Source organism: Syngnathus scovelli, chromosome 1 (genome assembly GCF_024217435.2).
Source record: "Syngnathus scovelli strain Florida chromosome 1, RoL_Ssco_1.2, whole genome shotgun sequence".
NCBI lineage: Eukaryota > Metazoa > Chordata > Actinopteri > Syngnathiformes > Syngnathidae > Syngnathus > Syngnathus scovelli.
In genome coordinates this window covers 24250817-24267584 of record NC_090847.1, presented here as the reverse complement: position 1 = coordinate 24267584, position 16768 = coordinate 24250817, and the positions used below count along the sequence as shown (strand labels likewise).

Genomic DNA, 16768 nt, shown 5'->3' with positions numbered 1-16768 from the left:
AAGGGATACATGAAAAATAAACTTATGATGGCATTGTGATGACATTTCTGACACCGAAGCATTCGCACCCGCTACCGATGCGAGGACAAAACAAAGAGGAAATGATGTCCCGATCGGTTGTGGCAAAATGTCAAATATAAGCAGCAATCTGAACAGAAGATAAAAAATTTAAAGAAACGGCTTTAATTTGAAAATTTTAATGTGAAATGGATTACAAGTCGTAAAGAATATTTGCAAATATGCCATTGTTGTTTAAGTTATTTATGATTTACTTGGGACGTTTTGTTACTGTCCTGTTTTCTTTTTTTTCCTTTTATATTTTATTGATACATTTTCCTGTTTTTAAGCTCGAAATAAATTGATTCATTCATTCAAGTATAAAACGCAAGTTATAAACTACAAACAGTCCCAGCATGCTCCAGGCCATTTGCCCAATTGAGTCCCCATTTCTAAAATGTCCCACCGGGGACAAAGTTTTACCTTGTTTACTCTTCCCATCGAATATTTAACATTTTAATTTTCCAGTGATTAAGTTACGACCAAAAAGACACTGGCATTAATTCCGATATGTTTTTTTTGTCGGGAGAAGACATAAAACAAATGTTTTTCAAGTTGTCAGGGGGAACGTTTACAGTGTAACACCAGAAGCGAGCCATACTTTCCGCTCGCTCTTGACTGTTTTTATTTTTGATATTTATTTATCGCCCTTGTAGATTTTATCCACACAATATGAGTTGTGAAGGGGACGCCGATGACGCTGGTGCCACTAAACGATTAGTCGCATATATTTTTAGCCAGGAATACATTGAAACTTGCGATTCTTTATCCAAAGTGCCGAACCGGGTGAGTTTGGATCTTTGCATTGTGTAGTATTTGGTAATGCAGTTTGAGAATAGTTGTATCCTTTTTATAGGCGAGTATGGTCCACTCACTGATAGAAGCTTATGGACTCCTGAAACATATGAGGTAAGTGACATGAGGGCAATTAGGAAGGCATCAGCTGGATCCTACTGTTCTCCCTCCAGCATTGTGAAACCTCGTGTGGCCACCATAGAGGATATGGCTGAGTTCCACTCAGACTTCTACCTGGAGCATCTTCACAAAATCAGTCAGGACGGAGACAACGATGACCCGCACTCGGTTGACTACGGCCTGGGTGAGAACCTGATCTAAATTGTTCAACAACAATGTCCAAATCATTTTTTTTCAAAGTCTCCTAATACCAGTTGTGTGATTCAGCAGCATAAATTAGTCGCATTAAATTCAAGCACAGTTGAGATTTGGACTGATAGATGTGATTGCGGGTTTAAAGACATTTTAAGATGTAAATAAACATGGAGAAGCAAGTTGGGACCTTGTCGACCTCACTTTCTCCACAAAATCCATTCATCCTGCTCCAGGTTACGACTGCCCAGTAGTGGAGGGCATATTTGACTATGCGGCAGCAGTAGGGGGCGCTACACTCACAGCCGCCAAGTGCCTACTGGAGCAGGCATGCGATGTGGCCATCAACTGGGCCGGTGGGTGGCACCATGCGAAGAAGTAAGCGTCGCTCTTCCGGGGCTCGATGTGACCACTTGCCTCTCATCCGCTTCCCTCCCTGTCCTCCAGGGACCAAGCGTCGGGCTTCTGCTACGTCAACGACGTCGTCTTGGGAATCCTCAAGCTGAGGGAAAAATATGACAGAGTCCTTTACGTCGATGTGGACTTACATCATGGAGACGGTACGCAGGACCTTTGCAATACTTCGATCCTTTTGTTTTACTTCCTGTCCTTTTTGTTAACCACGCAGGTGTTGAGGAAGCCTTCAGCTTCACGTCCAAAGTCATGACGGTGTCCCTGCACAAGTTTTCTCCAGGATTCTTCCCAGGTCGCTACCTTTTGTAAGTGATATTCATCTCAGGTGACATTTCTGTTATAGCCGTGTACTTTCTGTGCTTGTGTGTGTAGGCACGGGTGATGTCACTGATGTTGGCTTGTGCAAAGGCCGCTGGTATACGGTTAACGTTCCTCTGGAGGACGGCATCCGAGACGACCGATATTACCAAATCTTCTCCAGGCAAGTCACTGCCATGCCAATGAAGTGGAAGATTAAAAGATCGCTTCGGTGCCGTGGAACTATGTTGAATTGAAGCTCCCTGTCGTGAGTCTGAAAAGTGCTTGAGCGCTAACGCCGTTGTCTCCGTCGCAGCGTCATGCCTGACGTGCGGGCTCACTTCAACCCGGACGCCGTGGTGATGCAACTGGGCGCCGACACCATGGCAGGCGATCCTATGTGCTCGTTTAATATGACGCCACCGGGGGTGGCCAAGTGCCTGCAGTACGTGCTGCAGTGGCGCCTTCCGACTCTGCTGCTGGGAGGGGGTGAGTGTTGCCTTGGTCCTCCAGAGGAGGGCGCTATTTCCTTGCAGCAATTCAGCTTTTGGTCACATAAATATGACGTAGAGCAACCTAAAAAAAAGTCAATATTTACATGACCAGTGATTTATACTTTTGATGAGTGGTTCCCTGTGTTAATTAATTTACATCTGAAATGTATTACTTAACCAAGTTTCACTCTTTACCATCATACTAATCATTAGTAACTAATCAACTCAAAAGCATTATGTATGGTTACTTGTAACCGCTAATGTGAATATTGGGCAACATGAGAACGTTATTAACAGTAATGTCATTGTTTTCCACCAGGGGGATACAATCTGGCCAACACAGCCCGCTGCTGGACCCACCTCACAGCAGTGCTTCTGGGAAAGACCCTCACTTCAGAAATACCTGACCACGAGGTAATATGTCACACACGCAAAAGTAACCTAAAGCTTGTCCGAGGCAAATGCAGTCAGATGGAACGCCAACCATGAGGGTGATATAGTCTTCAAATTGTTTCATTTTCAATTTTCTACTTTCTAACCGATCGCCATCCCCTCCCATCTATTCATGCCCCAAATTAGCGCTTATGGTCTTTTTGTTAGTTTTTTACAGAGTACGGCCCTGACTATTCGCTAGAAATCAGTCCAAGCTGCCGACCAGACCGCAACGACGCCAAACATCTGGACCAGGTCGTGGCCACCATTAAACGTACGTAAGAGGAAATCGGCAGAACTGGTTTTAGTGAGTTAGTGAAACGCACACATGACAGCTGGCTTTTGTGAACCATATATGATGATGATGGTGATGAAAATGTTTTGGGGCTCAAGTATGATGTGAATAATATAAAAGTCACAAATTAATTCAAACTGATCAACCAATTAATGAGACAAGTGATATTTTATTTAATCAGTCTGTTAGTTGGGGAGGACAGCCAGTTAGCTTCTCTTTTTTTTTTTTTCTCAGGAAATCTGAAGAATATGGTTTAGAAGCCAAAGACAATATGGAAGGCATGCGTTCGTTCAGCCGTCTGCCTTATATGGAATGCGGAAGGTTATTAGGGAACTTTTGGCACACTGCTACCTTGAAGAGGATTGTACAATATTCACATGTTTGGATGTGTCTGTTTCTTGTTTTTTTAATTTCTTTTTATAAAAGTGCATTTTAATTACACGGTTGCCTCACTGAGTCCACAAGTACTTGTTTAGAATGAGTTCAAACCAACCTGCAGGTTTATTCCCATGGGAACAGTACAGCTCTGAGAATTTTGCACTGCTACTTGTAAATACTTTTACCCATGTTATTGTGTCTTTTGAAACTTTTAAAGTTGACTTGGAACGTGTATCGTTGGTCTCTTTTACTTTCTACTTCAGCCGGTCATAAAAGTGTCAACATTTATTTCTACCAATATTGCATGATATTGACAATAAATTCCAACATTTCAAGTATTTAATGCCCTCTAGTGGGTGGTCGCAGTGTAACGTCAGCTTCGACATGGGTTAATTTCTGAAAACGGGGACACCTTTTTTGCAAGGGGGCGTGGTCATTTATGGAGGAGGCGGGGTCTTTTTTAATTGGGGGGGGCGTCATTTTCTGTCATGTTATGATACAAATGACATGGTGTCTGTCTAGCAATTGCATATTTACACTAACTAAGACATGTGTACACTGACATTTTTTAGTTTTGTAGTGGTACACTAAGTAAAAAAAAAAAATATATATACGGCCATCGGTGCATTTGAAGAAAAACAAAAAGGGCTCTTCTTCAGTCCTCTTGCGTTGGCACCTTTATTTATTTGCCCCAGACATGTAAGTGCCTGCCTTTCATGTCAAGCACTCAGCTTCGCAAGAATCACGATTCTGGCGGAAGCACGGGAATTTTTTGATTCAACTCCTCCGTGAACGTGCATTTACACTCGGTGTAGACGGGCCACCCCACCCTCCTTCGTTGCAAAGTGACTAGATTTGAGAAGGGCGTGAACATAGTTGCGAACGATGCAGAAAAATCTGGAATTGAGTGAACCGGAACGGAGTGGCAATTCTATTGACAATGTACTGTACAGGTATTACGTTTGAGGCAGTCTGAAAAAATCCCGGAAGATTTTGAAATTGCCCCCAGACATCTTTGTAGCGCTCAAAAGTAGGACATGTCCGGGAAAAAGAGGACGAGAAGATACAATTTTGAAGCCTGGCACCTGGACCCATATCACAAATGAACAAATGGCGTCATGAGGAAGTCTGACTAATACTCGTACCTCGGGCGTAATAAAGTAGTGATCAAATTGACCAGATTATAAAATTGCCCTGTCCAAACCAGTAAACGATTAAATGAGTTAACCAGGTGACACACCGATTGTCTTTATTATTTTATTTATTTTTTTGGTCTAACAAACAAGGTAAAACAACAGACGGTATAATAATGCATAGCAAATTTAACAATAAGTAAATGAAATATAAGAAATCAATGATGAAAATGCACGGTAAATCTAAGAGAATAATAACATGCTAAATTGGACAAAGGATTAATAATGCATGGTAAATCATCAGATGGCATAATCATAATGCATGGTAAATTTAACAATAAGTAAATGAAATATAAGAAATCAATGATGGAAATGAACAGTAAATGTGAGAGAATAATACCATGGTAAATTAGACAAAGGAATAATGCATGGTAAATCAATCATAATAATGCATCAATCAGTCAATCAAAATGCATGGTAAATCAGTCCATCCAAATGCATGGTAAATCAAACAGAACGATCATGCAAGGTCAATTGCATTCATGTGATTACTTGCCACTTGCATTGGCGCCTTTTTTATCCAGCGCATAACGCTCCGTGGGCATCTTACACATGTAGCCGTTGAGTTGCACGCACGACATCATCTTCCATTTGCCAGACTGAAAGTCCAAGTGAGATTGATTTTAATGCAAAAAAACCTCGTCTCCGGCGAGCGGGTCAATCTTTTCCGCACCCACCTGGCTCGAGGCGACCACGCAATTCTCCAACCTGTCGGCAAGTTCTTCCGGAGCCCAGTTGGTTAAGGTCACCTTCTGGCGGTCCGACCACGCGAATTTGCCGGGAGCCACCGGGGCGTTCAGTCCGATCCACGTGTCGCCGGGGGCTGCAAACAGCAAGAGAGCTCTCATTTGCTTTCCAGATATGGCAGCGATCAAGCAGTTGCGACGCACCTGACGTCAGGAGGTCTTGCAGCCAATCCCGCTCAACCTTGGAGCGAATGGACACCAGCTTGGCATTCAGACAGGAGCAGGCTTGTTGAGCGCCGTCCCATGTCTTTCTCTCATCAAAACGTTTGTAGCAAAAGTCCGCAAACTCCTCCCATTCAGGTCCCAAGCATCTCGGCTCTGCGCGCAAGATGGCGTCACGTGATGAAGTAAGTATGCTTTCTATTCGAGACAGCCTACTCACCCTGCTCAACAAAAGTGTAAGACGGAGACTGAGCCAAAGCGTCACCACCGCTGCAGACAGTAAAGAGAGTGAGAATGAGCCGGGCGTCTTCAAATAGACGCTGCAGTGAGAGCCAACCTCGAGGTGATCCCGTTCCTGTCGGAGTTGTTGTAGGCCTTCTGTGGGTCTGTCTGCAGCAAAGTCACAATTCCTCCGATCACGTTCTCAATGACGCCCGAGTGAATGGCAGCCGCGCAGATGTTTGAATCCTGCACTCAGAAAGCATCTCAAACAAAGAACAAGAACTCTGCTGGCAGGTGGTGAACTAATTAACATACTTGTTTGTAGATGTATGTTCCGTAGACCGTGTAGGTTTGGGCGCAGCCCGGGGGGCACCGGACCCTGCGGGAGACCTTGAGTTACGAGGAGGCTTTTCCGCAAGAAAAATCGATGGCGGGTTCGACTCACGTCATTGAACCGTCGAGGCCGAGGCTGGTGGCTGTGCTGCTGCATAAGATGTCTGCGGGTCAGAAGGGCAAATCAAAGGCTGTTTCTTGCTGGGTTTTCCACTGCACTCCAAACGTCGGCACTCACCGCGAGAGGTGTCGTCAGGCGTGCACCCTAAGACGTCAAAGCGAAGGCCAAAAAACCTTGGCAGGAGGCGGACGTACTGGGCGAACACGAACCTGGTTAGCATGTGCGTCCCCACAACAGGCTGCAAACAAAACACACGCGCGTTTGCAATGAATGACAACAGCCTGGATGACAAAGTTGGAGTCGGCTACCGCTCGCTCACCTGCTCTGGGTGGCGATACCAAGTCTTTCCGTCAGTACTGAACTCCAACTCAAACTTGCTGAAAGAATACTCTTGGTACATACACCTCTGGGTCACAATGCCCGTCACCTTGAAGCGCTGACCGAGGTTCACCTGGATCCAGCTGCCGACTGAGGGCGGAAGGCATTCCATTGCATTGCCAGGATACCAAACTACCAACAACTACGATGGAGAGCTGTGGGATTTTTTTTTTTTTTTTACATACGTATTTTGGCCGGTATCCAACAACCGCTGCCCCCCAGACGCGCTTTGTGAGGTTCGCCATTTATCTCATACGAAGAGGCTGAAAAGGAGGAGTCTGGGATTGTCCCGCCGGCGATGCCCAGCCTGTCAAGACACACTGAGGAAAGACAAAAAAGTGGAAGGAACGCTCGTTCAGTCACTCTCACGTCTGGCCAGCCGTCCGTCCCTAGCCGACGCGCTTTCTGGGGATCCGTTGGATTCTTTCCTTGTGAAGCCCACCTTTTTCCTCGCAGCTGTAGACGATGTGGTGGTATTTGGAGACACCAGGGCAGGGGTCCGTACCCGTAGGTTGAATGGGGCAATGCTGATGTTTGTCACACAATGCTCTAAAGTGAGAGAGAGCCCCTTTCATCCTGCAGCGATCTGCAAATGACATCACAGCGCCATTTTATGCACATGTCATTCGCATACCGACTTCAATTTGTTGCAGGACAAAGGGAATTTCAATGGTTAATGACTAAAGCGTCTTTGCATATTGATATTGAATTATAGGTTACAAATGAGTTACTGGACTGCGTGTGACACCTCGCGACAGAAACGGCTCCAGGACAGCGAGCTAAAATCAACAATGCCACTGGAGGATTCTTACCCTCTGATTTGGTGCCGCTACTCAGACAGACGTCGCTACGCCTCCGTCCGAGGAAAGCCGACTGTACGCGGATAACTCTTTCATCTGAACATGTAAGGACTTTCCAATCGTCTTGGCAGAAAAATTCCTTCTTGTAGCCTGAGAGCGAGAGAGCACAACCGTTGACTTCTCTCCGTCTTTTTTTTACAGAGACGTTGAAGGCAACTTACTGTCATGTAGCAGCTGGGGTTTTGCTTTCTTTCCTAGAAGTGGGAACCAGAACGTGTGATTAAGGTCCACCCACCGTGGGGCGTCACATCTCACTTACCTTTTCCTCTTTTCTTGCAGACGTAGCCTTTCATGTTGTCGCACTTGTCACGCTTCCAGTCGCTGCTGCCGGTGAGCAAGGAAAGACATTTCCCCCCTTTGGCGTCACCTGGAGGGAGTGAGGGAGGGGGAGACAAGATCTGAGCGCTCATCCGTTCCTCCAAAGTGCAGCTAACAACCGCCTCAGCCCAACCTGCACTCAAGTGGCGGTAAGAGAAGGGGGATCCGTCAGCCCACTTGCTGCCGTCACCCTCGATGCCTCCGTTGGCGCCCAACCACAGGGAGGCGTCATTACCCATCATAATCTTGGCGATACCTTTGGATCCCAAGGAGAACACGCAAGATTCCAAAACGACTCACACTTGACTACAACTTGACGGGTGTGGCACAGTCATGACAAAGTGCTAACAATACTGCAACAAAGAGTGAAGCAAACAACAAAAAACAACCAAGCAAAGCTACCCATATCTCAGCTTGATCACGTTTCGATTTGGAAAGGAAGGTGAAGTAGGAAAAAAAAAAGTTTCTTTATCGAGTCATACGCAAATTCACGGTCAGCCTACTCTCTATGAAGCCCTGCTCATACGAGTCGGTGATGCTGAGCAGGTCCCCTTCGAGGCGTTTGCAGTGGTCTTGCGCCTTCTGCCAGGTCTTGGTGGGCTGGCTGATCATCTGGTAGCAGAAGTCGTTGGTGGGGTTGTCCAGCCACCAGCCGCATTTGTCAGTCCAGCCTGCGAGCAGACAGACGGCGTAAGACGGCATAAGACAGCGGCAGTGCGGCATAAGACAGCGGCAGTGCGGGACACCTACTGACGAGGCTGACTGATGATGGCAGCCGTCGGGTCCCTCTGCGCTTGGCTGCAAGGAAGGGGGGGAGGGGGGGGACAAATATCAGCAAATGCGATGGATGCGTCCAAAAAGGAGCGCTCGGGAGCGACGTTTGCACCTGTCTTGCAGAAGAATGGCCGCGCCGTTGAGCACTGACAGCCACTCAACTCCCCAACAGAATTTGGGAATGCGCAGTCCCCCTTGGTGTTTTTTTCCCACTCTTTGTACCCCTGCGGACGACACGAGTGTATTGGACTCCCGACGCCCTTCCTCGGCTCACTCGCGCCCACGTTTTGCCCAAAACAATCCAATCGTTGAGCGGCATTTCTCCCCTTTCTTTGATGCTGCTCAAAGTTGGACTTTCACAGTGCAGCTTTTGAAAAATAGGCAATTCACTTACAAAGGTTGTTCCGTCACTCCACTCGTAGTCGCCGCCCGTCGTCTTCTTGAGTCCCACCAAAGCAGATTGTGAGGTCTGCGAGTGATCTTGAGGGAAGGAAGGAAGGACAAGAAGAGTTTCAGGGCAAGAAGAGCTTCAGGCAAATGACGAGTGCGGCGGTTCCTCTTGGTGCTCACCATACACAAATTGGGCCTCTTGCTTAGAGTGGACGCTAGCCAGGTGGCCTCCCCGGGCTTGACAGAACTTCTCGGCATCGTCATAATTCTCATGCGTCTTCACGTAACGGTAACAATAATCGTCATCGTGGAAGGCGTTGTCGTCGCAGTAGGCAGCTGGGCCCGCAAAGAAAAACGTTACCGTGACAAGACGGCCAAAGTGCAAATAAGCGTGCTGCAACTCACTCGTCACAACAGCAGGACCATGTTTGGGGGAACACGTCTGTTTCTCTGGGCAGCCTGCACAAAAAAAGACCCGTTTGCTTCTTTCATTGGCAACGTGAGCACGGACGTGCAGGCTTACTCCGCGGCCGTTTGCACATGTAGGCCAACGAGGAATGACAGGAGCCAGAGCGCCACTTCCCAGGCGCTCCTATTCCCCCTTGGTTGACGTAGGCGCAGGACGCAACGTCGGCGCTGTCGGGAGAAAAATACATTTCCCGTTTTGTTTTTCCTTCCCAAGTGTCTGTCTTCAAAATTGGTTCCAGAACCTCCGCCTGACAACAGCATGCAGAGTTGTGAGGTCTTACCTTTCGAGTTGATTTGGGGCCCAGTTGCGGTGTGGGGTTGTCTGGTCATCGGACCAGGCCAGCTTCTGGCTCCCGCCTTCAAAGCGACACCAGGAGTCGTCGCATTTCTGCGGGGAAAAACAACAACAGCCCCAGTTGTCGCTCCAGAGTCCACTGCCGCTTCCGTCTCACCTGGTTGGAGAGTCCCAGCCAGAAGGGGGTGTCCTCGTCCATGGTCCCCTTCACAAAGTCCTCCTCGGCCGAGGAGGTGATGGAGAGCAGGTTGCCGCCCAGCCAGACGCAGTGGTGCCAGGCCCCCACCCAACCGTTGGGCTTCACCTCCTTCTTGTAGCAGCTGGAGTCGTGCTCGAGCCACCCGGGAGGACACTTAGTGGCTGAGGGCACAATTTGGGCAACAGATCAGAGCACACTCCTGGTTTTGCCCTGCAGTCCACCTTTTTGAGCAAAGGGTAATTTTCTCGGCTCGGGCAAATTGGAAGATCCCTCGACTTGGTTAAGCTCAGGCCCGTGCATTTTTTGAAATGATTCCGGAAAATTCACCCTCACGCTTGAGAAACAACCGCGGCCGCACACAAAGTGTACAAGTTAAGACGATGCAAAAAGCATTCAACGCGTGGCTGAGTACTTAATGAAAATGAAAAAAATAAAGGACAGAATTTGTTGGTTGGCATGGTGTGACTCCAGGATCATGTGTTTTTGACGCTCAGTCTGACTTACCGTCAAGAGACGGCAAAGATTCTTTCACTCCTGCAAGAGGAAAAGAAAAGATAGACATTAAGGCACAGACGGACGTCAAGGGGCGAGAACGGTCGGCGGGGCGTCATGCCTCACTTACCTTTTCCTCTTTTCTTGCAGACGTAGCCTCTCTCGTTGCCGCACGGGTCGTACTTCCAGTTGTCGCTGCCAGTGAGCAAGGAAAGACAGTTCCCCACTTTGGCTTCACCTGGAGGGAGGGAGGTTAGATGTCAGTGCTCCTCTGTTCCTCCAAAATGCAGCATGCAACCGTCCTCCACCGACCGTCAGTCTGGCGCTTGTACGTGAACGAGGATCCGTCAATCCATTTGCCGTCGTCGTCGTCGAGTGAGACATCGGCGCCCAACCACAGAGAGGACGCTTGTGCCTGACTCTTGAGGAGAGCTGTGGATCAAAAGAGAACATGCGAGAGGAATAGGGGGATGTTAGCCAGGATGACGAGAAGTAGTATCAACACCGAGCCAGCAATAACAGTGCGGTATACTAAGCTTGAACTATTATTTCATGTTCTAATGATAACGCTTATATGCGCTTATGTGGTTTCATGTCCACTTATTGATACACAAACAATGTATGTTTAAAAAAAACGGGTGAAATTTGTATGATTTGCAAAGTACACGTGTCGAACCTCACTTGGAAGGGAAAATTGACAATCTTATGATGGAAAGAGCTTCCGAAATAAAATTCCTGGCTGTGACTGTTGACAATAAAAATCAGCTGGAAATCACACACATGAGTCATGTAAAAACAAAAAATGTCAAAGGCAATTCTGAAGCATTGCGGACTCCAGATACCGACATCTACTCAGATTGCCATATCTGAACTACTCCGTGGGGAATATGGGCTAACACCGAATAAGTCAAGCAATAAGAAAAATAACAAGGAGAATACAAACGCACTTTTTATGATACCAGACAAAACTTTTTGTCACTCAGGGATCCTGATCAAACACAAGACAGCTCAAATTATGATGTACACAGCAAGATATGGTGACCTTCTTCCAAGCGGGAGACACTTTTTTTTTTTTTTTTTATGGAAAGGCAGGCAGGGAAACTGGATCCATCCTGAAACTGAATATTAGGAGTGGAAAAGTCTGCTGAACAACCATACAAATGTGTAGAAGTGTTTGTGGGGTGAAATGGTCCAATGGTCGAGAAATTGAGCGCACGTAAAAACTGCTCAAAAAAGTCTATCAAATCTGGTCTCGTAACATGCATGAGAAAAAAGACAGTGACAAAAAGTTATCCTTCAAGTGTGTCTACTTCTGTTTTATTGATTTGTATGTTCAATTATTTGTTGAATGGATTAGGGTGGGAATTTAAAAAGCTCTGCTTCCTCCTACCCCAGCATTCTTTGTTTTTTTTGGGTTGGGCTTTTTTCATTTCGGGTGACTTAAATATGGCACTTTAAAGTGCTTCATTTTCCTATTTACACGTTTTAAATATGTGCAAAATAAACATAACAACTTGTTCATGGCCAATATTTCAATTCACGGCCGCCTACCGTGTACAATGTCCTGCTCGTGCGAGTCGGCGATGCTGAGCAGGTTCCCTTCGTGGGCTTTGCAGTGGTCTTGCGCCTCCTGCCAGGTCTTGGTGGGCTGTGGGATGATCAGGTAGCAGAAGTCGCTGGAGGGCTGGTCCAGCCACCAGCCGCATTTGTCAGTCCAGTCTGCGAGACAGGCATAAGACGGCGTTACGCAAGACAGTGCAAGACAGACGGCGCCAGTGCTGGACACCTACCAGGTTGGCTCACCAATGGTGTCAGCTGTGGACGCCCTCCGCTGCGCTTGGCTGCAGAAAAAGGGGCTATAAGCAAATGCGGGACCCGTCCAAAAGGAGCGCTCGGGAGCGACGTTAGCACCTGTTTGGCAGATAACTGAGTGCTTGGCTCCGCATCTGTAGTTCAGGTAGATCCATTCGTTCCAAGTGTATGCGCAGTCACCACCAGTTTGGTGGTTGGAGTTGATGTTGTCGTAGACCTGCGGACGAGATTTTGGACAGAACTTTAGCGTGTTGCATTTGATCTGGTCGTCTTCCTGCCGCATTTCCTCACTTAATGGCGTACCTTCTCTCATTCAAGTTTCACTTTGGTTTGTCGGCTTCACATTATTGTCAGTCAAAGTAGTATGAACATTGCAATGAAATGAAGCATGTTGTGCCCTCTCTGGCGAGCCAAAGGTCTCATGCACAAGGCAACTAAACCTGAAGACCTAAAGACAAACCAGAGCCACCATCCAGGATATTTCCTGGACATCTTAACTGCCTCCTCACTGTCTCTAAAATCAGAGCGCCAAAAATGTGTCATGGGCTGCCCGATGCCTCAAGACAAAACGAATGCCTGCAAACTGACTTTTCCAAAGGCCTCCAGCAATTCACTTACCAAAGCTGTTCCGTCACTCCACTTGTAGTCGTTGCCCTTCTTCTTGAGTCCCAACCAAGGTGCCGCTGTTCGTTTGTAAACGTGATCTTGATGAAAGGAGGGAGAACAAGAGCTTCAGGGCAAGAAGAGCTTCAGCCAAGTGACGACTACGGCGGTTCCTCTTGGTGCTTACCATGCAGGAATCGGGCATCTCGCTTAGAGTAGATGCGAGGCAGGTGGGCTCCCCGGGCGAGACAGAACTCCTCACCATCCTCTCGAGTTTCATCAGTCGGGCCAAAAAAATAGCAATGATCGCCATAAAGGACCTCGCCATCGTCGCAGTCAGAAGCTGAGGCCACATAGAAAAACATTGAGGAGGAAACCATGACGAGATGGTGCAAATAGGCGTGCAGTAACTCACTCTTCACCACAGCAGGACCACTTTTGACGGGACACGTCGGGCAGTCTGCATAGAAAAAGACCCTGTTTGAGCTTTTCTCCTCTCAAAGTCAACCTGATTACAAACATGCAGGCTTACCCAGTGGCCGTTTGCACATGTAGGCGAAGGAGGAAGCGCAGGAGCCAGACCACCACTTCCCGGAATTGTGATTTACGTTTTGGTTGACGTAGGCGCAGGACGCGACGTCGGCGCTGTCGGTAGATTAAAAAAAAAAAAAAAAAAAAAAAAAAAAGGAACATTTTCCTATTTTTCCTTGAGTGGTCCTTCTCAAAATTGGTTCCAGAACCTTTACGCCGACCTCTCCGCCTGACAACAGCATGCAGAGTTGTGAGGTCTTACCTTTCGAGTTGATTTGGGGCCCAGTTGCGGTGTGTTGTTGTCTGGCCATCGGACCAGGTCAGGTTCTGGCTCCCGCCTTCAAAGCGACACCAGACCTTGTCGCATTTCTGGTGGGAGAAAAGAATACGGTTCCAGTTGTCGCCGCAGAGTCCACTGCCGCTTCCGTCTCACCTGGTTGGAGAGTCCCAGCCAGAAGCGGTCGTACTTGGCCATGGTCGTCTTCACAAAGTTTTCCTCGGCCGAGGAGGTGATCGAGACCAGGTTGCCGCCCTCAGAGACGCAGTGGTGCCAGGCGCCCAGCCAACCGTTGGGGACTCCCATCTTGTAGCAGCTGGTGCCGTCCCTGCGCCACCCGGGAGAACACTGGCTGGCTGAGGGCACAATTTGGGGAACAGGCGGACAGATCAGAGCACACCGATGACATGTTTTCACTCGATGCTCTTCATTGGAGGCATGGCAACCAAATGCACGAGGATTCTGTCGGGGGGACAACGCCCATTTTCCTGCCAAGGATTGATTGGTTTATTGATTCACTTCTTCACAACATCATTGATCATGATTCCATGTGCATTGATCATGACATGAGATTGCACACAACTGCCCCAAAGTTCTGCTATTAAGCTTCAGATGTTCGGTGTGGCAAACAAAGGATGTAGTCAGCCACCAATCGTGCAAGTTAAAAGATGCCTGTAACTTTCATCAGCGCCACCATGAGAGACTAAATGAATCGAACTCAAACTCACAGTGTTAGCGCTTCTTCTTCACCATCAGCGATCCCCACCCACCAGTCACGCACGTGTGGCATATCCATGACCAATGACGTAAGCCCAAATCAGGTCATCGCACATTTCACCACTGGAGGGTGCTAAAGCACAAGGCAACTCAATTGACTGTAACATTGCAACAGTTGGAGCCCGCTCCACTCTTTATCTCAGGAAGCCCGTCTCCTTGAATTAAAAGACACAAAGTACAAAGCCAAGCCAGGCCGGGCTGGGCTGGGCTGAGCTGAGCTGAGCAGGGGTTTCATGGGGAAGAGGGGCTTTTAAATTGCGGGCTCAGTCAAGTAAACCGAATAAGCACGGGCCTCGAATGGACTCTGAGGGGCAAATGCAATATTCAGATGAACACGCACTGAAAATCAGTCTCTCTCGAAAAGGTCTGGCGGAATTTTGCAAAGAATTTCATTTAGAAAAAGAAATGGATTTTTGGAAGCGAAATCCATTGAGAAAAAGAACTGCATTTTTCGGAGCGAAATTCATTATGAAAAAGAAATGAACTACGACTAAGTGAATTCTTTGAAAAGACATTTAGATGATGCAAATGGAAGACTCATGGCAGAAATATTAGCAACAGTGTCGCAAGTTCTTTTTGTGTGCGATAACAGAACAAACAGGAAGGTGTGATTCTTTTCTGTACAGGAAGTCAACCATATTGTTATCAAGCCGAAGAAATCAGGCATGTTGTGCCCACAAGTTATCTGCTGAGCACTGACACTTTTCAATGGGAAAACAATACCAGCCATCTGTTTTTGTGGGCTTTCGATTCGAGCCAAATTTAATCAAGTCGATATTGTCCCGATTGTGAAAGATAAGGATGGCAAAATAAATAGCCTCGCAAGTTAAACAAACCATCCTATGGATTTGTGTGTTTATTGATGTCTCTTTGATGAGGTTTTTGATCATATAATTCATGAGACATTTTTGTTCATGAAGAAACGCTTATTGTAAAAAGGGCTGTAAGAAGTTATTATGTTAAATTATAATGAGTATTTATCATTTATAATTTCATTACAATGTACATCATTTTCAATGATTAATTATATTTAGATTAAAAAAACGAGAAATATCTTTATAATAGAGGCGCTAAGAACTATCAGTTGTATAAAGGGATGTAAGAAATAATTATTCATAATATGTCTCAATAATATCAATAATGATAAGAAATAGTTTAGTTAGGAAGAGCGCAGTTTCGTAAAGTAGTGCTTTACAAGTTCATGTGAAGTTCAGCAAGTTCGGCAGGATTCACGGCCAACAAAGAAGTTACTTTGTACACGGCGGTTGTTGTTGCATGATACGTTGTTTTCGTGTTACTTTGTATCGTTATGTGGCGTGGAGAAATGGCGGACGTTTGAAACGTGTGGCTGCCTGCCGTCCGTCGCCCGTCATTCCTATTTCTCACATCCACCACTAGAGGTCTCCCCAGAGCACCGAGATGCGCTCGCCCGTTTGAGTGAGCGTGCCCTTTGAAGGAGCATAGTAGAGCGGCACAGTTTGTCAATTTCGACTCCCTCTATGGGCCCTTTGTAATTACTTCAAAGTCAAGTTGGTCGTATATTCTGACAGAGCAGCAGCCAACAAAGACCAAGACTGGCAACGGTACGAAGGAAGCCATTGCGCTCACTCGAGCAAGAGTGACGTCATCAAAGTTGTACACAGCGACAGCATCCGAATAATTCAAAAGTTCACAAGAGCTAGTCTTTGTGCTCAGAATTGGATACATTGCAATAAAGTGTTTTGATCTCAGGCACCGTAACGTTTTGACAAGAGTAGAAGCAGATGCAGTCATGCGAACTCACAGTACAGTACATTTCATCACGTTGTCGACAGCGGTATTGTTTTAGCAATGAACTCCGTTGAACTGACTGTTTTGAATTGACTCAATTGCTTACCTGACGCGCATGTCCAATATAGTACAAGTATGAGAATAGACCACTCGAGTGCCTCCCACATCTTGGAGAGAGAGGGCGAAAAAAATCGCCTCACTGAGGGTCGCAGCGATTGCAGTCAGGAGAAGAGAAACGATAAGTCGCCTTATTGACAAAGGCTTGTGGATTCCAGTCAGAAGAAACAAATGGATGGACGTTTGGCGTGCCTGCTCCAAGCCAGAGGCAAGCCAAGCCCACACGCCAACCACGTCACATAGCACAAAATGTGGGAGTGGCGAACGCGTGTGACGGACGCACTGTAGCCTTTGATTGCTTTATTTTTTTTGTTACTTTGTAAATGTTCTGGTGTATGCGTGAACAACAGCAAGAAGCAGTCAATTCATTTAACAGTAAATCAAAATCATGAAATCCAAGCACGAGAGTGGGAATGAAATGAGGTGTAATTCAATGTATTCATTTAACAGTAAATC

General features: G+C 46.8%; 2 protein-coding genes across 3 annotated transcripts; one reads left to right on the top strand and one right to left on the bottom strand.

Annotated features, from left to right (window-relative positions):
* Nucleotides 1-613: 613 nt before the first annotated feature.
* On the top strand, nt 614-3706 carry hdac8 (histone deacetylase 8). 2 transcript variants are annotated; one of them, XR_007486161.2, is made up of 11 exons: nt 614-843; nt 914-966; nt 1026-1156; nt 1401-1542; nt 1612-1724; nt 1793-1870; nt 1951-2059; nt 2192-2364; nt 2689-2783; nt 2980-3075; nt 3331-3706. XR_007486161.2 is itself a non-coding variant. In XM_049741683.2 (11 exons), exons 1-11 carry the CDS (start codon nt 730-732, stop codon nt 3351-3353), a joined length of 1137 nt encoding a protein of 378 aa, XP_049597640.1. In that variant the 5' UTR covers nt 615-729; the 3' UTR covers nt 3354-3706. The 2 variants fall into 2 exon arrangements, 1 of the variants encoding a protein (XP_049597640.1); XM_049741683.2 differs by having other exon boundaries at nt 615-843; nt 2970-3075.
* A 1011-nt stretch (nt 3707-4717) lies between these two features.
* LOC125981402 (C-type mannose receptor 2-like) lies at nt 4718-16560 on the bottom strand. Its single transcript, XM_068652614.1, has 37 exons — nt 16302-16560; nt 13805-14004; nt 13634-13740; nt 13373-13485; nt 13256-13300; nt 13028-13183; nt 12856-12941; nt 12337-12454; nt 12216-12266; nt 11977-12144; nt 10738-10857; nt 10556-10663; nt 10438-10467; nt 9892-10094; nt 9721-9827; nt 9495-9607; nt 9377-9430; nt 9152-9307; nt 8976-9061; nt 8694-8805; nt 8558-8605; nt 8311-8478; nt 7941-8063; nt 7749-7856; nt 7651-7683; nt 7442-7579; nt 7072-7215; nt 6815-6949; nt 6571-6719; nt 6369-6489; nt 6243-6294; nt 6113-6176; nt 5913-6043; nt 5796-5845; nt 5558-5731; nt 5345-5490; nt 4718-5266 (listed from the first exon to the last, which is right to left on the bottom strand). The coding sequence occupies exons 1-37, from the start codon at nt 16360-16362 to the stop codon at nt 5156-5158; spliced, it is 4089 nt and encodes a 1362-aa protein (XP_068508715.1). The 5' UTR covers nt 16363-16560; the 3' UTR covers nt 4718-5155.
* Between the last annotated feature and the right edge of the window lie 208 nt (nt 16561-16768).

Coding starts and splice junctions, on each gene's coding strand:
- hdac8 (XM_049741683.2), top strand. CDS start 730: ATGAGTTGTGAAGGGGACGCCGATGACGCTGGTGCCACTAAACGATTA. Junction 844..913: donor TATCCAAAGTGCCGAACCGG/GTGAGTTTGGAT, acceptor TCCTTTTTATAG/GCGAGTATGGTCCACTCACT. Junction 967..1,025: donor GGACTCCTGAAACATATGAG/GTAAGTGACATG, acceptor TTCTCCCTCCAG/CATTGTGAAACCTCGTGTGG.
- LOC125981402 (XM_068652614.1), bottom strand. CDS start 16,362: ATGTGGGAGGCACTCGAGTGGTCTATTCTCATACTTGTACTATATTGG. Junction 10,858..11,976: donor CGAGCAGGACATTGTACACG/GTAGGCGGCCGT, acceptor TTTGATCCACAG/CTCTCCTCAAGAGTCAGGCA. Junction 8,479..8,557: donor ATCATCAGTCAGCCTCGTCA/GTAGGTGTCCCG, acceptor GTCTGCTCGCAG/GCTGGACTGACAAATGCGGC.